The sequence below is a fragment of the Macaca mulatta genome, chromosome 16 (assembly GCF_049350105.2).
Source record: "Macaca mulatta isolate MMU2019108-1 chromosome 16, T2T-MMU8v2.0, whole genome shotgun sequence".
Taxonomy (NCBI): Eukaryota; Metazoa; Chordata; class Mammalia; order Primates; family Cercopithecidae; genus Macaca; species Macaca mulatta.
The window spans coordinates 65,391,269-65,411,017 of NC_133421.1; the positions used below are offsets into that span (position 1 = coordinate 65,391,269).

At 40.6% G+C, this 19,749-nt stretch overlaps 2 protein-coding genes across 2 annotated transcripts; both read right to left on the reverse strand.

The window, feature by feature from the left end:
* Window positions 1-201: 201 nt before the first annotated feature.
* KRTAP3-1 (keratin associated protein 3-1) lies at window positions 202-787 on the reverse strand. The gene is given in 1 exon segment (NM_001193398.2): window positions 202-787. A coding segment is annotated over 1 exon segment (297 nt). The 5' UTR covers window positions 755-787; the 3' UTR covers window positions 202-457.
* A 16,145-nt stretch (window positions 788-16,932) lies between these two features.
* Window positions 16,933-18,912, reverse strand: LOC106994044 (keratin-associated protein 1-1-like). The gene has a single exon (XM_077973511.1). The coding sequence runs from the start codon at window positions 18,841-18,843 to the stop codon at window positions 18,319-18,321; it is 525 nt and encodes a 174-aa protein (XP_077829637.1). The 5' UTR covers window positions 18,844-18,912; the 3' UTR covers window positions 16,933-18,318.
* Window positions 18,913-19,749: the final 837 nt, after the last annotated feature.

Genomic DNA, 19,749 nt, shown 5'->3' on the forward strand with positions numbered 1-19,749 from the left:
TTCTATAAATGAACTACCACATTTTTTACTTTTTAACCTATCACAAATAACCAGTATCTATTTTTTTGATAAATTCCACTATGAGAGCTCTTATTCTGTTGGGGTAAATCTTGGATGGTGTGTTAACTTGTTGTTCAGGTTTAGGTAGGCATTCCACTTTCCCTAATGGAAAACATGAAAATAAATCATCACAAGGTCATATTTGCTAAGCCAGAATAAAGTTTATTAACAAAGAGTCAAAATGGTTATTTCTCAAGAGTGATGAAATAGCCTAAAAGACAGAAAGGAGGTCTCCAACTGTACCGAAAGGAGTAAAGAATTAAGAAGATTCATCAAGACTTGGCCCCGGGGATTGGGATGGCCTTAGCCTTGATGTAGGCAGTAGTGAGTGCCGAAGCCCGGGTGATGCAGAGGACATTGGGCAGCCACCTCACGGAACGTGTGCAGACTTGGCTGGTTAACAGCGGGGCTCGCAGGGACTCTCACAGCCAGGCTGAACATAGGTGGTCAGGTTGATCCCACTCAGGCCAGGAGTCGGGTGACAGTTGTTGAGCAGCCAGCAAGTTGGCACATAGGTATCAGGCTTGCAGCAGGGTGGGGGGCAGGTGTCACAGCAGATGGGCTGAAGGAGGCTGATCTCATGTGGGCAGGTGCTGGGTAGACAGACTCCACAGCGGCAGCTTTTATCAAAGGAGCAGAAGGTGGTGGCAGGGCCAGTGGGGACGCTGCAGGAGCGGAGAGCACAGCAATCCATAGCAATGGGAGGCGGGTTTTTGTTGAGTCGAGAGAAGTCCTTTGGTGTCTCGATGCTCCTCTCTTCTACCCTGGCTCTTATATACCCATCTCCCTGGGCGTCAGCCTATTACTGAGGGTTTTTTCCCCATGTTTCACTTTATAGCTATCTCCATAAAAACCGTCTAATTACTTAAGTGTTTATTACCTAAGATACACTGCTCACCTCATAAAAGAGATTTAGGTTGTTTTGTTGTCAAATTAGGACTCTTCACATTGCCAGTGTGTCACTGCACAGAAAGCTTCATTCCAGTCTTCAAAGGTACCGGGCCATTATCTTCTAATCGTTATACCCTCACTAATAATGGCTTGGTATGCCAGGCATCTGCAGACCTTTCCCACTTCTTTTGTTTACTTTTCAGATGAAGAGGACAAGTAAGCTTTTTGTTTGTTCTTCTACCAGTGACCAAAGGTTCTTTGTGATCCTTTAGGGCCTCTGGCTGAAAAAGTGATATCACATTTTAGATTTATTATTTGTGACTCCAAGAAATGAATGAAGATGAATGGATAGAATCTGTAGAGAAATAGATTTTGGTTTTGTGTAAAGAGGCACTTTTTACAGAGCTGTAACAAATCATTTGTTCTCCATTCCTTTCAAATATGCTGCGAACGATAACTTGGTAAGAACCTGCAGCTGGGAATGAAGACCTGCATGGGTGACAAAGATGGGTGTCCTTTAAGCTCCATCCAACTGTGTTATAAATGAAGATTATTTATGACCAAAAATCTAGTTGTATTGGGCCATTCAGAAGCTAAATGGTGCAGTATTTCCCAGACTGAGTTCCGTGAACACCGGTTCCAAGGGACTTGAAAGGGTTCTCTGGTAAATAAGTTTGGGAAAGGCTGAGTTCTTCACTGTTGGGCCTCTCGGAGCCTTTAATGTGCAGGTGCTCTACGACTTTTCAATACAAAGATAGAGCATATATTTTTCTCCAAACTTACTTGACCGTGGACTGCTTTTTGTTTGTTTTCAGAGATTAGCCTTATAGGTCAGTGCTTTATGGAACATACTTGGGGAGATTTAGCAACAGCTTACAGCAAGCTTGTCCAACCTGCGGCATAGGTCACATGTGGCCCAGAATGGCCTTGAATGTAGCACAGCACAAATTTGTAAACTTTCTTAAAACATTATGAGATTTTTTGTGTTTTTTTTTTCTTTTTTTTGCTCATCAGCTGTCATTAGTGTTAGTGTTTTTTACGTGTGGCCCAAGACAATTCTTCTTCTTTCGAAGTGGTCCAGGGAAGCCAAAACATCGAACACCCCCGTCTTATTTCCAGGCTCTGTGGTTCAGAATAGAGACATTTCCAAGATTCATCTAAACCACTAAAACTCTAAAAATAAAGTTTTAAAAGTAGATGAAGGTAGAAAATTTAGTATGATTTGGAATTACTTTAGAATAGGAAAAATATTGAACTGGTAAAACCTTTAGAAATAGCTTACTTAGAAAGGTTTAAAAACATGTATATATTTTCTTGACCCATTTTTTCAGATAAGATGGCTCAAGTTCTAAAGACAAGTAGAAAATTGTACAATGCAGAGGAATCAAAAGCCAAATGAGATGCAAATCAACAAGATGATGGATTAAAAAAAATGCTTAGCATGAAACAGCTTTCATTTTAGCCATTTTCTTATTGGAATGATTTTGCAGTTTTGGATTCCTATGCTAGAATTTACATCTCTCTTAGATATTTACATATTAAAATTAGAATTTACATATCAAATGCTCATTGATTGAACACATGCTGTACATTGGGCATCATGCAAAAAGTTGCAATAGGCTCCTGCCCTTACAGGGGTCATAGAAAAGAAGAGAGACACAGAGAAGTAAACCAGCAAACAATAACAAAGGATTGTACATTTAGATTTTCCAGGTTATGATATGAGAGTTTAGAGATAGAAGCTATAGACTTTACCTGGAAAACTTAGGAAGCCCTTCACAGAAAGAGAGCATTTGTTTGGATCTTGAAGGGTGAAAAGGAGCTTAGCAGATAGAGATAAATAGGAAGGGGATTTCAGCCATTGAAACAAAATGCCACGGGGCACTCATGGGAGGACAAAAAGTGTTGCCTGGTTGAAGCATAGGTTCTGAATCTGTTGGAATGGAGGTGGAAAGATGGGTTAGTGCCATAGCATGAAGAATTTGTACTGTGCTTAGTATCCTACACTTAGGATTTTGAACTTTATCTTGTAGGCAATGGTCATTATCTAAGGGTTGCTGAACAGGTATGTGACATGACTAGATTTTGGAAATACACTGTAGTTTTTGAGGGGAGGTTCATCATGGTTATCATTGTCACTTACTAAGTATTAGGTAATGTGCTGAGTGCTTTGCATGCATTGTCTCATACAGTTCTTACAACAACCTTATGATGATGTATGCAATGATATTATCCTTGCCCTTTGACAGACAAGGAACCTGAGGCACAGAGGGGCTAAGTAGCTAGTGAGTGAGTAGCTGGCATTTGAAGCCAAGTAGTGTGGCTTCAGATTTCATGGCCTTAATCACTGTGCCAGATTCCCTCTTGCTTTAGGGGTATTGTCTGACTACAGTGCAGAGGACCCTCAAGATTAGTTGAGTGTAAGATTGGTAGGAAGGATGGGGCCAGGTCATTGAAGGTCTTGGGACCACAAAGGGAGTTGGGTTTAGATCTATTTTCGTAATCAAAAGACTATGCTGTAGAAAGGAGGTAATTTGAAGACAGGGACGATAATTAGGAAGCTATTTGGGTGTTCTAGGGGAGTGAGGAGTATCTTAGAAGATATCATAGTTTTGTGGAAATAGAGAAGAGGGACTTATCAGAGATTTCTTACCACATCATTCAGTTTTTAGGGACCACCATCTGGGTAGTACATCAGTTTCCACAATAAAATTAATATTTTTCTTTTTAAGGTAATGGGAACACTAATCCTCTGCTAACACTTTGCATGTATTGGATGTATACCATGTGTCAGGCATGGTGCTAAGTATTATTGTGTATCTTCTTCCTTTTATCTTACAGCCCTTTAAGATCACTATGGGGTACACTGTTACTGCACCCATTTCACAGATGATGAAACCAAGAGTAAGGATATTAAGTAATAATGTTAAAGTTACACTGAATGATGGCTCACCTGATAGCAATCGCTTGCACAAAATCAATACTTTTGTGGAATTAAATTTTATATAACTGTAGATTATGCTCATGTACTTTTAAAATTTATTAATGTCTTCAACAAAATGTCTAAGACTATGATAGGTGCTAAGCATAGAGCAATAAACAGGTCAGATAAGGTCCTTGTTGTCAAGGTGTTAATTCTAGTGGGAGAAACAGACAATAAAAAACTAAGAAATGAATAAATAAGAACTCCAGAGAAGTGCCAGGGAGTGTACCTACCTTAATTAGAGTGGTCAGAGTGGCTGGACTACAGTGAAGAGAAGGAATGTAACAGGAAGTGAGGTTACAGAAGGTGGCAGGTGGCAGGGCGTGTAGGACTTTTTAGTTGTTCTACACAGTTTAGATTTTACTCTAAGGGTGTTGAAATCCACTGGATGACTTCGAGAAGGGAGTGATAAGGTGCGATTTATGTTCAAAGGAAAATGAACTGCAGCAGAGCAAAGTGGAAACTGGCACGACTAGAAAGTGTGAGGATAGACAGTTGATGCCAGTTTTTGATGAACTGTTAAGAGGTGGTAGAGTTTGGAAGCCCTTTTGAAAGTGGAGATGAAAGGTCATGCTGATTGAGAGGATGCGTGGAGCCAAGGATCATATCTAGGTGTCAGATTTACTCGTGAAAAAGGCTGCTGTCTGGAGTGATAGGAAAGGGATTGGAGATGAATTTAGTTTGGGACCTACAGACAAAGCGTCCTGAAGCCGTGAGGGGAAGCCCAGCTGGAGGTGAAGATTTGGGAGGCTCCAACATATGGGAAAAATTTTGCTTTTTTTATGAGATAGTCACTTTTATGTGCGTTAGTCATGTTTTGCTGTGAGCCACTTTGTGCCTTACCAACATCCATCTCCCAACAACTCAGTGAATTTCTGGGTGGCTGTTGGGAAACGCCTTCCACAGTGGCACCTCCTGAGTCAGCAGGGGTGTTAGGAAGCTTCACACCTCAGGGCCACTCAATTTTCCTAAAGCCTGTTGGAATTCTTCATCCCTTCACAAAAGCAGGATATAGAAACCTTTAAAGTTTGTCATCCTAATAAAAATGCCTAGTAAGTAAAAACATGTGGTCTTCATTTCCTGAATTGCATGATCTTTGAAACTGCCAGTGCATTCATTCCTTTGTAATACAGATTGAAAGAAAGAATGGCTGGTATCAGGGCTGCCATTGATATCAATTTATTCTTTGTTTACTTTGCTATTTGCTGAGCATTCACGCAAAGGATTCTGGGCTTGGGTTAAATGGTGAACTTTGGGAGTTTTTTCCAGTTGCATCAGATTGCTTCTTTTTTTCCAGTTTGTGGTTATAGTCAAGCCTGATATATCTCTTGCCACCTTTATTAGCTTGCACTAAAAATTACCCCCAAATTGAATTTCTTTTCAATGGAAATAGTGGTGTTTTCCACTTGAGGGCATCTGATAGTCTCTATAGTTGTCATCTGGCAACATGCAGAGCTGATCTCATAGCTTTCAGTCACGTGGCACATGCAACATTCTTGCAAGTGGTTGCTTAGCCAGCTGGCTGGAAGTGTTACCTATTTCTTCCTGGGAACCCTAGGCTCTCAGTTTAATTCTCATGTATTATTGTAGGCTGTGGAGTATACAGATAGTAACAGATAATTATGTATGATTAATATATAAAAATATGTATTAACTAAATGAATCTGTTTAGGAAAATAGACACTCAATAAAATTTGAGTACCTACTATGTGCCAGGCACTGGTGAAATAAAATTTGAAGCTGCCTACTATGTGAAATATTGAGATATTTAAACTTGTGATTATTCTAGAGTAAGCTTTGGAATTTTCATCCTTGGAATTATTTTCTAGCAATAGTTGTACTTTACAATTTTATTTTGAATCAGAGACTTTTTTCTCAATTGATTACATAAATCCAACTCCTGCATTGAATTAAGTAACCACTGTTTTTCCAAAGAACTCCTGTAGTACTCAAAATTTTTTGAAATTAAGAGACTTAATTGTTATATATTTAAATATTAGCTGACACTATGGTTTAAAATATACTTTGAGTTTTTAACTTATTTTACTAAACATATAGTTGACTATATGAAAAGAGCAAACTCTCATACAGAATTTTCTGTGTAACAGATTTTTTTAAAAAGCGCATTACATGCATCATGTCATTTAATTCTTACCACAGCCCTATGAGGCTGGTATTAAAGCTATCCTCTCTTTTATACCTAAAGGAAACTGAGGCATAGAGCAGTTAAGTAAGTTGCTCAAGGTCAATAGCTGGTAAGTGGTGGAATTAAAATCTGAACCAAGGCCATCTGGCTCCATAGTCTATGTTCTTAGTCACTATACATTAATCTATAATCTCTCTATTATTGATTATTACATTTTTCAAGAGAAAATACATAACTTGGTTTATTTCAACCAATCTCTGTTGAGCACCTGGTATTTGCTTTGTACTGTGCTAGGAGACTGAGGACATTCAAGGACAAGCAGGACATGGTGTACCCTTAAATATCATAGAATTTACTGGGATTCTCAGGGTACACAGGGCTTGAATGCAAGGCAGAGGAGTAGGAAAGGCATTCCAGCTGTAAGGAACAGCAGCAGTAAATGCATAGAAGAAGCGGAAAAGAACAAATGGTTGTTAGGAAGCCGTGAATAGTGCAGTGTGTCTAGAGAACCATTGTGTGAGATAAAAGCAAGTAGAGTCTTGACCCCAGGATGAGGAGTTTGAACTTGAATTAAGGAGACCCATGGAGAACGACTGGTATATATTTTTCTAAGGCAGGGAACTTACCTCTTTAACTCCTTCATTTGTAAATATGGCTAATGTTACTATCACATTGATAGGATGTTTAAAGAATAAATTAAAGAAAGCATTAAAATGTGCAATGCAGTGCCTGGAACATAGTAAGTCCTCACTAAATGATCCTAATAGGTGTGATGGTTGTTACTAAATAAGCAGAGGGAGGCTGGAGCTTTTTTTTCCCTGACATTTTCAGGTATTCTTTCTCTCCAACAATAGGGCATCTAGGGCTAAATTTGGGAGTTTAGTTTTTAGGTTTCTCAGGCCTGGGAAGCCTGCCTGTTGATAGTCTTCATTATAGTTTTTGTAACCAGTGAAGACCCCACCTCCACAAAGGGCACTGTGCCCCTCGACCTTGCTTTGCTGGAGCCCTGTGAGATCACTGGGAAGCAGTGTGTGCTCCTCATGTCCTCTCTACCACGTTGCCTTTTTCAGGAGGCAGCCATCACAAATGCCTAGCAGGATTTATTACTCAGAGGGGACTGAAGAAGTGCTCTATCTGCTTGAGCGTAACTTCTTCCTCATTCCGTCTTTCTCATCACTCTCTGTGATTTACATGAAGTGTTACAATTTATATTTTGATACAGTTAGGAATTTCCTCTGTAGAATAAGATGTATTGCAACAGCTTGTAATCATAGCTGGTCAGTTTTCCTGAGTGGAAATTTGACTTCTGAGTCCATTGGGATGAAAAGAGCAGAAAGGAGGAAGATAACATGAGGAAAACGTTCCCACAAATATTAAGCGTGTTTTGATTTTTGAGAGTACACGACGCTCAGTGCTAGAGGTGAAGATTTGGAAGGCTTCAACACACAGATGAAAATTTTGCTTACTATGAAGCGCTTGAACTGAGAATGAGATGATCATTTTTGTGTGATTCATTTTATTCTAATGGAATACAACATCACCCTAAGCAATGCTTTTCCTATTTTTAAAGCTATTTTCCACACATGACTATCTGGCTCATGCTATTCTCTCCACAGCCAAAAGGGCTTTCTGCTCCTGAAGACATACGTTTGAATGGAGAAGAGGAATAGAAAATAAAATTTTTTGAGCACCTACTATATGCCAGGCATATTACTATTAATAACCTTATTTATTATTCACAGCAATACTGTGACATATTAGAACCCCCATTTGATATACAATACAAAACTGAGCTTCTGAGAATATTTGTCTAAGGTCACAGTGAGTGAGAGTAGATTTGGGATTTTAAACTCAGGTCTTCTGATTCCTTTCTCATCTCACTCTCTGTCCCTTCCTACAGTTAAAAACGTCTTTAGGGTGATCAAATTGTTAACCTATACTCAAACACAATAGCAGTCCCCAGGCTTTTTGACACAAGGGGACTGGTTTCATGGAGGACAATTTTTCCACGGACTGTGGGTGGGATGGGAGTGGGATGGTTTTGGGATGAAACTGTCCCATCTCAGACGGATTCTCACAAGGAGTGTGCAACCTGGATCCCTCGCATGTGCAGTTCACAGTAGGCTTTGCGCTCCTATGAAAATGGAATGCTGCCGCCGATCTGCTGATCTGACAGGAGGCGGAGCTCAGGCGGGAATACTTGCTCCTCTGCTGCTCACCTCCTGCTGTGTGATCCAGTTCCTAACAGGCCAGGGACAGCTATCGCTCCGCAGCCCGGGACTTGGGGACCCCTGAAAAACAACATGACAAGTTTGTTTTGCTTAGTATGTGTTAACACACAAAGCAAGTGTTTCGTATTACTTCTAGTCTCAGCTTCCGGTTCCCTCTAACTTCTATCCCTGGCTTTTGTGCAGCTCTCTTTCCGTTTGGCCTCGTCTGATCACTAAACCAACAAGTGTAGGAATAAAGGGTAAAAAAGTTAACCTCAGAGTTGCCGAATTCTATCTCTAGGATTCTATTGTTTTGTCTCCCTCAACCTCTCCTGAATAGAGAACCTTGAATTTCCTTCTTTTAAGAGCCTTTTTGTGGCTGTTGCTGTCAACCTCTGTCATCTCTAGCTCTTCTCTAACTTCCTCATGCTTCCTGGCTTCAGTTGCAAATCCTGAGTTCTTTCCCTTCTTCCTACCGTGAGCTTATCAGCCCACTAGGATCTTTTTTTCCGGGGTCACAGGTGTCATATTTTGAACAAGTCAGTACTGTCTTAGAGTTAACATAATTGTAGTTCTTTACTGTGACCCCATTCGGAAAAAGACTTCTCTGATCCTTTTGGGAAAATATTTGGTGTGTTTCATTCATGCAACTAAAATAAATAAGATACTAAAAAATTGAGAAAGCAAAAGTCTTGACATTTTGTATATTAAGTGTTAACCCATTAAAAGCCAGGGATTTTGATTTTCGTGTTGTGTAGTGTACCAGTCCTGTTTCTCTATGTCATATTTGTAATGCAGGAACAAAGAAGAACAAAGAGAACATGCTTAGAAATGAATAGGCCAACATAGGCTCATAATACTTGGTGCTTTGGATTAGTCTCTCTCAACCTCACAAAACGATTTTACTAAACTCTAAATCTCCAGTCTTACCTAAGGCTTTCATGCTTTAGTTGATGTGATGATTCAACATTTTCTCCCTTCAAGTTTCTCAAAATCCTTTTGTGTCTTTGAGCTTTTAAAACTAATTCTGTATAATGGCATTTAACAGAATAATCATGATGGACAATAGGTTTCTTAAGTCAGAGTTATGATTTGGGGGATAAATCAGTCGTTAACAAAGGGCCGTCTGCAGTCAGGTGTCTGGGCACATCCCACTTTTCATGGAAGGCTTTTGGTAGAAAAGGTGGAACTTTCTTAACTACAGAGCTTAACGTTGCCAAGTAATCTTTCTAGTTTCTCAGTTGGATTCTGTCAGGCCTAAAATGCTGTAATTCTCTGACTACCATCTCCAAAGCTCTGAGATAATTTTTTTCTCATATCCACGATGGTGATTAATGAAAGGGAGTAAGTGAACATTCTGTACAAATGGCTCACTAAATAATCAAATTTTCCAAAGGCAATAAGAGTATAACAGTTAGGGTCCCACAGGAGGTGAGAACCAAATGCTGTTTTTTCTATTGAATAAAATTCGTATGAAGAATTTTTAAGTTGTTCACTAGAGAACTGAAAGGATTGAAAGAGGACTCTAAAATATCACAAATGTGGAAACTGCAGAAAGTCCTAGTTTTCAAGGGAAGCTTTAAAGGCCTAGCTTTAAATGTAAGAGGCAAGGAATTAAACCTTAGAGAGGCGGATGTCCTGTAGAGCTGAAACTGTTGTTTTAAGAGAGAACTGGTTAGTCCTGGTGACCCTGGAAAGGAGACAATGAAGCTGGTTCTACAAGTGTTGAGAAAACTGCAAACTGAATTCGTGTGCTGCCATGGGCAGGATCTGCACCTGCTGGACTGAGAAGTGTGACTTGGGGCGATTATCCTGGGATCTGCTTAGCATACAGGAAGCCCCAAATGGAGCAGAAAGAAGGAACAAATCCCACCCTCCTCTTCCAGCTTTGCAGTTTTCCTCTGTCACCCCCTAGTGGAAAAGCCTAACAGAACAATGGGCAAAGTCACGCTGTGTTTTGCAGAGTACAGAAAGGAGGTCTTGGAGCCGAGAAATAGGAACGTAATGGCACAAAGCGGAACTTATTCTGAAGCCCACAGCTGCCCAAAGAGATATCCTTAGATCTACTGAATCTCCCAACACCAATCTTTACTTCCAGTTCCTTAACTTCATGGTCTCATCATGAATTTTGGGGTCAGAGTTGGGTTTGTATTTCTGTGTTTTACTTATGAACAAACTATTGAACTGCCTTTAGGTTTGATTTCCTCATCTATGAAGGTAAGGTAATAGTATCTATTTTACAGGATTGATGTAAGTACTCAAAGAAATTAAGTTCATATGACACTTACTTAGCTTGGGATATAGCATACAGCAGTGGCCCCCAACCTTTTTGGCATGAGGGACCGGCTTCAAGGAAGACAATTTTTCCATGGACTGGGGAGGTCAGTAGGGTTGGTTCAGGATGAGTCAAGTGCATTACATTTCTTGTGCACTTTATTTCTATTATTATTATAGTGTAACATAGAATGAGATAATTATACAACTCACCATCGTGTAGAATCGATGGGAGCCCTGAGCTTGTTTTCCTGCAACTAGATGGTCCCACCTGCGAGTGATAGGAGACAGTGACATATCATCAGGCATTAGAGTCTCATAAGGAGCCCACAGCCTAGATCCCTCACACACACGGTTCACAATAGGGTTTGTGCTTCTGTGAAAATCTAATCCCACTGCTGATCTGACAGGAGACAGAGCTCAGGCAGGCAGTAATGCTTCTGGTCGGTGGCTTACCTCCTGCTGTGCTGCCTGGTTCCTAACAGGCCACGGACTGGTACCGGTCTACTGCCCAGGGGTTGGGGACCCTTGCCTTAATAGATTGCTCCTATGCACATCCAGCCTTATAGTTTGGTGGGTGAATAACACCCAGTTAAGCATGAGAAGCTCAGGTTGCACGGTCATTCCATTTTTTCTAGTTCTTGCCCACTAGCAAGCTGGAAGTAGTTTATTAAAAGGACGGTAGTTATTTTCAGAGGAGGGCATGGATTTTCTCCAAAACCTTAGAAGTCTGACCTATAATTCTTCTATTGCTGCTTGCCAGAGGCTACATACAGTGAGCCTGTATTTTCCATAGACACTTCAAATACGATTGGATGTGCTGGTTATAAGGCTCAAATGAAATAGCAGCTTGAATTGTAGCTGGGACTTTTCTGTTCTTTTTCTTTCTTTCTTTCTTTTTTTTTTTAAATGGAGTCTTGCTCTGTCGCCCAGGCTGGAGTGCAGTGGCATGATCTGGGCTCATTGCAACCTCCGCCTACCAGGTTCAAGCAATTCTCCTGCCTTAGCCTCCCAAGTAGCTGGGATTACAGGTGCCCGCCACCACACCCATAGCTGGGACTTTTTAGAGCCTTCTCTTGCTCTTGTCCCCCCTAAAACCTAGCAGCATTTTGAGTTATTCATTAAGTGGGTTGAAATAACACACTCAAATATGGTATATATTGACCCCCAAATACAAAAATGCCCACCAAGAGTTATGCCTTTTTAGTTGAAGTTAGCTTAAAATACAGCAGTTTTTCTTTCACCTTGGAAAGGATATCTCAATATGTTCCAGACAGTTGGACTCCAGGAAACTTCACTGAGGTGATGAGCTTTTTAATTTTTGTAGAGTTTGTTTCTTGCCCTGGAGTTCATTAATGTTTTACCAAGTCCTCTAAGGTACTTGTCACTTCCTGCTCATCAAATGTAACCAGCATGATGTCATAGATGTAGTGGACTGCTATGATGTTGTGTGGAAAGTCAAGATGATTAATATCATGAGTATATTAGGACAGAGAGCAGGATAGTTGACATAGCCCTGAGGCAATGCTTGGAATGTTACTGTTGGCCATGCCAGGTCAAAGAAAAGTACTTCTGGTTGCCCTGATACAGAGAAAAATGCATTTTCATGTCAACAGCTGCATACCAGGTGCCAGGGGTTGTCTTAATTTGCTCCATTCAAGATACAACATTTGGGACATCTTCTCCGGTTGAGGTCACCACCTGAATTCATTTAAGATAATAATAATATATAATTGTTCTGTTATACTCCAGGGTTTATCTGCTTTGTCCATAGGATAAACAAGCTCAGTGGGGAGATGGTAGGTATCACAACCCAGCTTTTTCCAAGTCTCTGATAATGGAACCCATCTTCAAAATTTTCCCATCAATATAGTACTATTTTTTTATTTACCATTCTTGTATCAAGGGAAACTCCTGGGGGCTTCAACTTGACCCCTTTTCCAAATAAGCCTTATTCCTCAGGCCAGTGTGCCAATGTGGGGATTCTGCCAGTTGTCAAACATGATAATTCCAATTATACTTTCACAAATTGGGTGATTATTCTGCAGGCCCACTGGGTCTACTGTGATTCAGATGTAGACCAAGATTCTAACTATCATCTGGCCACCAAAAGTCACCACTTTTTTTTTTGGAGGGCCAGTGGCATTTGGGTCTCTAGAAATTAGTGTCAACTTAGTGTCTAATAGTTCCTGTGATTGGCAGAATTTCAGCCTCCAAGACCTCTGAGCCCTTGTCATGACCATGGCTATGTTTTGCTACATAACAAAAGGGACATTTCAAATGTAATTAAGGTTACTAATCAGTTGACTTCAAGATAGTGAGAGTATCCTGAATTATCCAGGTGCGTCCAGTGTAACTATATGTGCCCTTAAAAGCAGAACATTTTCTTCCAGCTGAGAGCAGAAGAGGACATTGGAGAGGGAAGTGAGGGTAGGGTAGGAAATCAGAGAGATTCAAAGTATAACATGAACTTGACCTACCATTGCTGTTTTGAAGATGGAGGGGACTATATTAAAATGTGAGAAGGAAGGACTATATTAAAATGTGAGAAGGAAATGAATCCTGCCAACAAAACAATTCCTGGAAGAAAACTGAGCCTCAGATGAGAATCAGCTGATACTTTGGTTTTATTCCTGTAAGACCAAGAGCAAAGAATCTCACCATGCCCTGCTGTACTCCTGACCCACAAAATCTGTGAGATAATACATTTGTGTTGTTTTTGGTTGCCAATTTTGTGGTAATTGGTTAGAGGAGCAATTGGAAACTAATCCCCCAAAGATCTGAGTATAGATATCAACCAACATTTTAATACGCTTCTCCTTAATTTCATTCCAAGGATACCATAATAAACTAACTACTGACAGATCCCTGTGGGTCAAAGCATTCTGGCTCCCACTATATCTCTATTTCTCTTTACAGTGAAGGTACAGTTGTCTCTCAGTGTACTGGGTGGGGAGGATTTGTTCCAGGTCTCCTGCATATACAAAATCTGCTCATACTCAAGTCTCACATTCAGCCCTGTGGAGTGTTTATGAAAAGTCAGCCTTCCATATATGCAAGTTTTGCATCTTGAGAATACTGTATCTCAATCAGTGTTTGGTTGAAAAAATTCTGTGTGTAAGTGGACCCATGCAATTCAAACAGGCCAGCTGCACTTACTTTTACTTTGGTAGTCAAGTTTTGTGACTTAACTTCCACTGCTCTGAGATCCTATTATCTCTACTGAAATCAAAGAGAGAGAGTGTCTCCACCATCATACCTAGGCTACTGCAAGAGTCCCCTATGAATATAAAAGCCTTGGGTGAAGGCAGTTTTCTCTGGGACCTGTGGGAAGTTACTTGGCAATGCGTATGTGTGCAGTGTCATATGATAAATCTTCTCCAAAATTCCTATCTCCTTAAGTCTTTGATTCCTTTCCTTTACATTATGTCAAAAAAGTCCTGACACCTGAGCATCAGTAAACATAGACCATTATTGATTTCAAGTTTAAGCCAACAAACCGAATAATTCTTTGTACAACAATTTTACATCCAGAATCTTTAAGTGTAATCACATCATTTAGGCATTCCTTACAAGCAACTTCCCCAAGTGAGATTATTAGAGTGAGACCGTGTTATATTCCATCTTCTTTGGTTTACTACCCTAAAAATACACTTACACATATTCCTCAGGTTTCTGCTAATACATAATAATGCAATAATGCTTTTTAAAAATACACTTTATTTTCCAGAGTAGTTTTGGGTTCACAGCAAAATCAAGCAGGAGGCACACAGGTTTCCTATATACCCCCTGTTTTCACACCTGTGTAGCTTCCCCTATTATCAACATCTCCTGCTAGGGTGATACATTTTTTATAATTGATAAATCTACATTGACGCATAATCACCTAGAGTCCAAGTTTTCATTTGGGTTCACTTTTGTTGTTCATTTTATGGGTTTAGATAAATACATAATTTGTACCCACCTTACAGTATCATACAGAATAGTTTCACTGCCCTCAAATCCTTTTTTGTTGTTCCTTTTCCACCCCTTTTACCCATAACCCCTGGCAACCACTCATTTTTTTTAGTCTTCATAGTTTTACCTTTTTCAGAATGTCATATACTTGGAGTCATACGGTATACAGCCTTTTCAAATTGGCTTCTTTCATTTAGTCATATGCATTTAAATCTCATCTATGTCTTTTGGCTTGATAACTCATTTCTTTTCAGTGCTAAATAATATTTCATTGTCTGGATGTACCACAGTTTATCCATTCTCCTACTAAAGGACATCTTGGTTGTTTTCAAGTTTGGACAATTATGAATAAAGCTACTTTAAACATCCATAGGCAGGTTTCTGAGTGGACATATGTTTTCAACTTTTTAAGGTATATACCAAGTTGTATGCTTGCTGGATTGTATGGTGAGAATATGTTTAGTTTTGTGAGAAACCACCAAACTGCCTTGCAAAGTGGCTGTACCATTTTCCATTCCCACCAGCAATGAATGAGAGTTCCTACTGCTCCATAATCTTGTCAGCATTTGGTGTTGTCAGTATTCTGGATTTTGGCCTATGGCATGTTTTTTCATGTATGAGCTATTTTTCCTGGATGATACATCATATTTGCCTTATGGAGCATCTGAAATTTGATCAGAAGTACAGGACTAGTAGGAAAAAGATATAGTTATGGTGGCTATTCAGGACGATAGGCATTCCATATAAGTACCTTTCCCAAATGAGATTATTAGAGGATTTTCCAGCAGTGGACAGCTGTTCTCATCAGACTCAGGGGGGAAATCTATTTTTACTGGTCAAAGAAGCTCAGAATGACTTGGAGATTCAAGATCCTCAGCCCCCTTTGAGTTCAGATGGAAACCCTTACGCCAGGTTTCAATTCTAAAACTTCTTCCTTGTCAATCCCCTAACTTTCACATAACAGTCTTGTTGAAGCTGTGAATTCAACTTACCTTTCAATTGTGCAACTCACACAATTAAATTTAGTTAGTGTTTAATATGGGACAGTACCAGTCCTGTGGCTATAAGAAACAAGTGATTATTTTAGGGCTGCTGCTGAATCTTTTCTGGATCTCTGATTATGACTTGACATGAGATATTAAAGTCTTGAATTTGCCATTTTTCTTTCTGAAAGCACGCAGTACACTCAGAAGACATCCCCCACAACAATGCTTATAATCATCATGACTGTCTTAAGAGTCAAGAGCAGCAGCAACTTGGGCTCCCAAGCCACTTATTTCAATAGGTACTTTATTTAAACAACCAAAGTAATAATGGTGATGCTATTGCATGCGATGCATTTCATTTTTCATTGGCAAGGAGTTTAACACTGGGTTCAAGCTCAGGGACTTTGCCAAAGCAATCCCCAACTCCCATCTATGAAGGTCGATTTTCCAGGACCACTCCTGGTAACAACTTTTCTGTCAGTCAGCACCTAATGAGGAGACAAAATCCATGCCAATTATTTGAACATGGAAGTAGCAACTACAGGAAGCAGCTACTGACCCAAGGGTTGAAGGAACAAAGGAAGAGTTAGGAGTTATTAAAATGTATACAGCCCTGCAGAACTGACAGTCATATTTTTTCTTCACATATTCTGATGTCTCTGAACTAGGAGGATAGTCCCAGTGGATCTGACTCAGAACTCTGAGGATGGGGTGCTGGCTGGCTGGAGCAAGGCCTAACATGGAGAGCTGGAAAAGCAACAATGTGGCTTGCGGATTTCATCACTAACATCACAAAGCTGAGTATAGTAGGGAGGGTGTGGAGTTCTGAGACCGCAACTTAACCAGCAGCACAGAGTAACTTATTCTGAAGCCCACAGTCTCCGAAATAGCCGTCTTTAAATCTTATAAACTTTCCCACACTTTCCTTTATATCCATTTTCTTAATTTCATTCTCTCCATAAATTTTGGAGTCGGCAGAGTTGCATTCAGATTTCAGTTTTGTTTCTAAACTTATGAGCTATGTGACTGTAAGCAAGCTATTTAACTTCTTTTAGACTTACTTATCTATAAGCCAGGATCGCAATATCCATTTCACAGGATTGGTGTAGATGTTATGTGAAGCAAAGTTCACATGATGTGTACTTGGCGTATGCACAGTGTGTGGTACTAGCAAGGCTACGCTGGTTCACCTCCTTCCCCTTCAGATGTGTCTTCTCCATCACTCTTCCTCCTTTTCTTTCAGCCTCTCGTACCTAGCCTTTTTCACTGTGTCTTCTCTCTGTCTTTTCTCCTCTATTTTGTTCTCTTCTCCCCCTTTTCATTCTTGTGTCCATCCTTTAATACTCTAATTCATCTTGCTTCATCCCTTTCATTGTCCACCTACCCTTACATGGCCAATGATCCTCAATAAAAGAAAGGCTCCCACGTTTGCTTTGGACTTGGAAATGTGTGTCTTTTTACCATTACTTAACTGTTTAGTGCACCTTATATCTTCTTTGGTGTCATATATAGAAAATTGCCGTTTTGAGAGCTTATTGCAATTTATTGCATAGTGTAATGGAGGGCAGTAGCACGATCTCAGCTCACTGAAACCTCCGCCTCTCAGGTTCAAGCGATTCTCCTGCCTCAGCCTCCCAAGTAGTTGGGACTACAGGCATACATCACCACGCCCAGTAATTTTTTTTTATTTTTGTATTTTTAGTAGAGACAGGGTTTCACCATGTTGCTCAGGCTGGTCTCAAACTCGTGAGCTCAGGTTATCCGCCCGCTTCAGGCTCCCAGATTGCTAGGATTACAGGTGTGTACCACTGCTCCTGGCCTCAAGTAGACATTCTTTTCTTTTTTTTTTTCTTTTTTGAGACGGAGTCTTGCTCTGTCACCCAGGCTGGAGTGCAGTGGCGCGATCTTGGCTCACTGCAAGCTCTGCCTCCTGGATTCACCCGCCATCCTCCTGCCTCAGCCTCCTGGGTAGCTGGGACTACAGATGCCCACCACCACGCCTGGCAAATTTTTGTATTTTTAGTAGAGACGGGGTTTCACCGTGTTAGCCAGGATGGTCTCGATCTCCTGACCTCATGATCCACCTGCCTTGGCCTCCCAAAGTGCTGGGATTACAAGTGTGAGCCACCGCGCCCAGCCTCAAGTAGACATTCTTGAATTATAAGCAGTCAAATCAGGTGATGTACAAGTGAAAACAAATACAATGGTTTCTTTGCCTAGTATATACTATTTATTAAGAAATGACAGAAGACATTGCATCACAGATATAACTGAAATATCCAGCAGGCAAGATCATTATGATCCAAAAATCAAGGGATGGATCAGATGTTAAAATGTAGAAAGTCCAGCCTACTTCTTAGAAGCTGAATGTTGGGTAATGAGCTTCCATTCTCTCTGGTGACACTTGAGGAATGTCACCTGGCTATAATTTGGTGTCTTTGATGTTGCAAAAACTTTTAGGTAAACAAGATAAATATGGATTATAAAGCATGGAAACATTAGACTTGTGGATAGCTCTCATGGATAAATTCCACAACATGTCAGTAATTTTTAATCCTGCAGAAATATCAGAAATAGTATATCCCAAGCAAACTGATGATCAGCAGGTGACTTTGTAGCATTTCTATGTCCGCAGTGAAGAGTCAAGGTATTCACTGTAGAATGGAATCAGAATTGTGAACTCTTATACTTAGTAGTCTCCATCACAGACAATGCAAAGTCCGAGAACTTGTTAGTGGTCCAGGGGTGGTCAAGGGATGAACAGTTCAGAGACACTGTGACGTAGGCAATTGAAAATAAGCAAACTGGCTTTCAGCAAATGGGCTCACAGCAGCAGACTGGGCGGCAGCAGGACTGTCCACAGTAGGACGGGCGGCAGCAGGAGGCCTCGGCGTGGTGCAGCTGGCAGCAGGATGGGGGTGTGCAGCTCACCACACAGCAGGGGGGCAGGTAGGTGCCCTCCACACGGCAGTCTGGGCGGCACCACCTGATACGGGTGCTCACGGATCCACTGCTGCCCTCCTGGCCATAGCCGATGCCACCACCAATGCCATAGCTGGTTCCACAGGAGCTGGTCTGGCAGCAGCTTGGCTGGCAGCAGCTGGTCTCACAGCAGCTTGGCTGGCAGCAGCTGGAGCCACAGGTCCCACTGGTTGAGAAGCTGGGAAATCCACAGAAGCTGGTCTGGCAGCAGCTTGGCTGGCAGCAGCTGGTCTCACAGCAGCGTGGCTGGCAGGAGCTGGTCTCACAGCAGCTTGGCTGGCAGCAGCTGGAGCCGCAGGTCCCACTGGTAGAGCAGCTGGGATATCCACAGAGGCTGGTCTGGCAGCAGGTCATGGTGTTGGGAGTTGGGTTGAGAGCTGCGTTGCTTGGAGGAGTTTCTGAGTTTTGGTGGTGACTTCCACATTGGCCCTTTTATACATCTGAGCCAGCTGCTGTTTACAAAATTGTTAACATATTTTCTTTGTTTTTGTTTAAATTTGTTTCTCAGTGGATCTCCAATTGGCTTACGTTGAAGTACTTATGACACATTATGAGCAATAGTTTAGAAATTACTCTGTTTTATAGTTTCTTCCGGACTCCTCATATCAGTCCTTTGCTCTTTGGAATATGTTTGTGGTTTCCCATGTTCCAAGAGTCCTTCCATTTTAGTCCAAATGAATGCTCTCATTTTATATAATAGTTATTCCATGTGACAATCTATTCAGACCTCTAAGGCTAAGAGTAATAACTGTGTTGTTATATTTAACTATTATTTTTTCCTCCTTGATAGACTAAATTCTATTAAGTTTTGGATATCTGGATATCTACTGAACTGAAGGAGTACCTTTGGTCATGCATAATTCGCAGATTTCACCTTGTTTTGTTCCAGTGTCGTATTGAATTACCGATTATAGTTCCTTTGATTTCAACCAATTTGAAATGTGTGAATATTATTCCTGTTCCAGACCAGAAATCTGTTCTTGGGAACCAAACTGACATAGTATTTAGGAAGGTATCCAGCAGAGTCCTTAGTTTGTGGTAGAACCTTAATAAATGTTTATTGAATCTGATTCAATAAATGTTTATTGAATAGGTGGAGTAAAAGGCATGATTCATGGATATCAATACCACTCCCACATAATTAAAGAGAAATTTCAAGCTGTAGTACCTCTCATGAAAGAGTCTTGTTATTTACTGTAAAGAGACTAGGAAATGTGTTTTTTGGTTTATTTTATTTTATTTTATTTTATTTTTTGGTTT

Excerpts from the sequence above, each read along its gene's own strand:
- LOC106994044 (XM_077973511.1), bottom strand. The coding sequence starts at position 18,843 with ATGACCTGCTGCCAGACCAGCCTCTGTGGATATCCCAGCTGCTCTACC.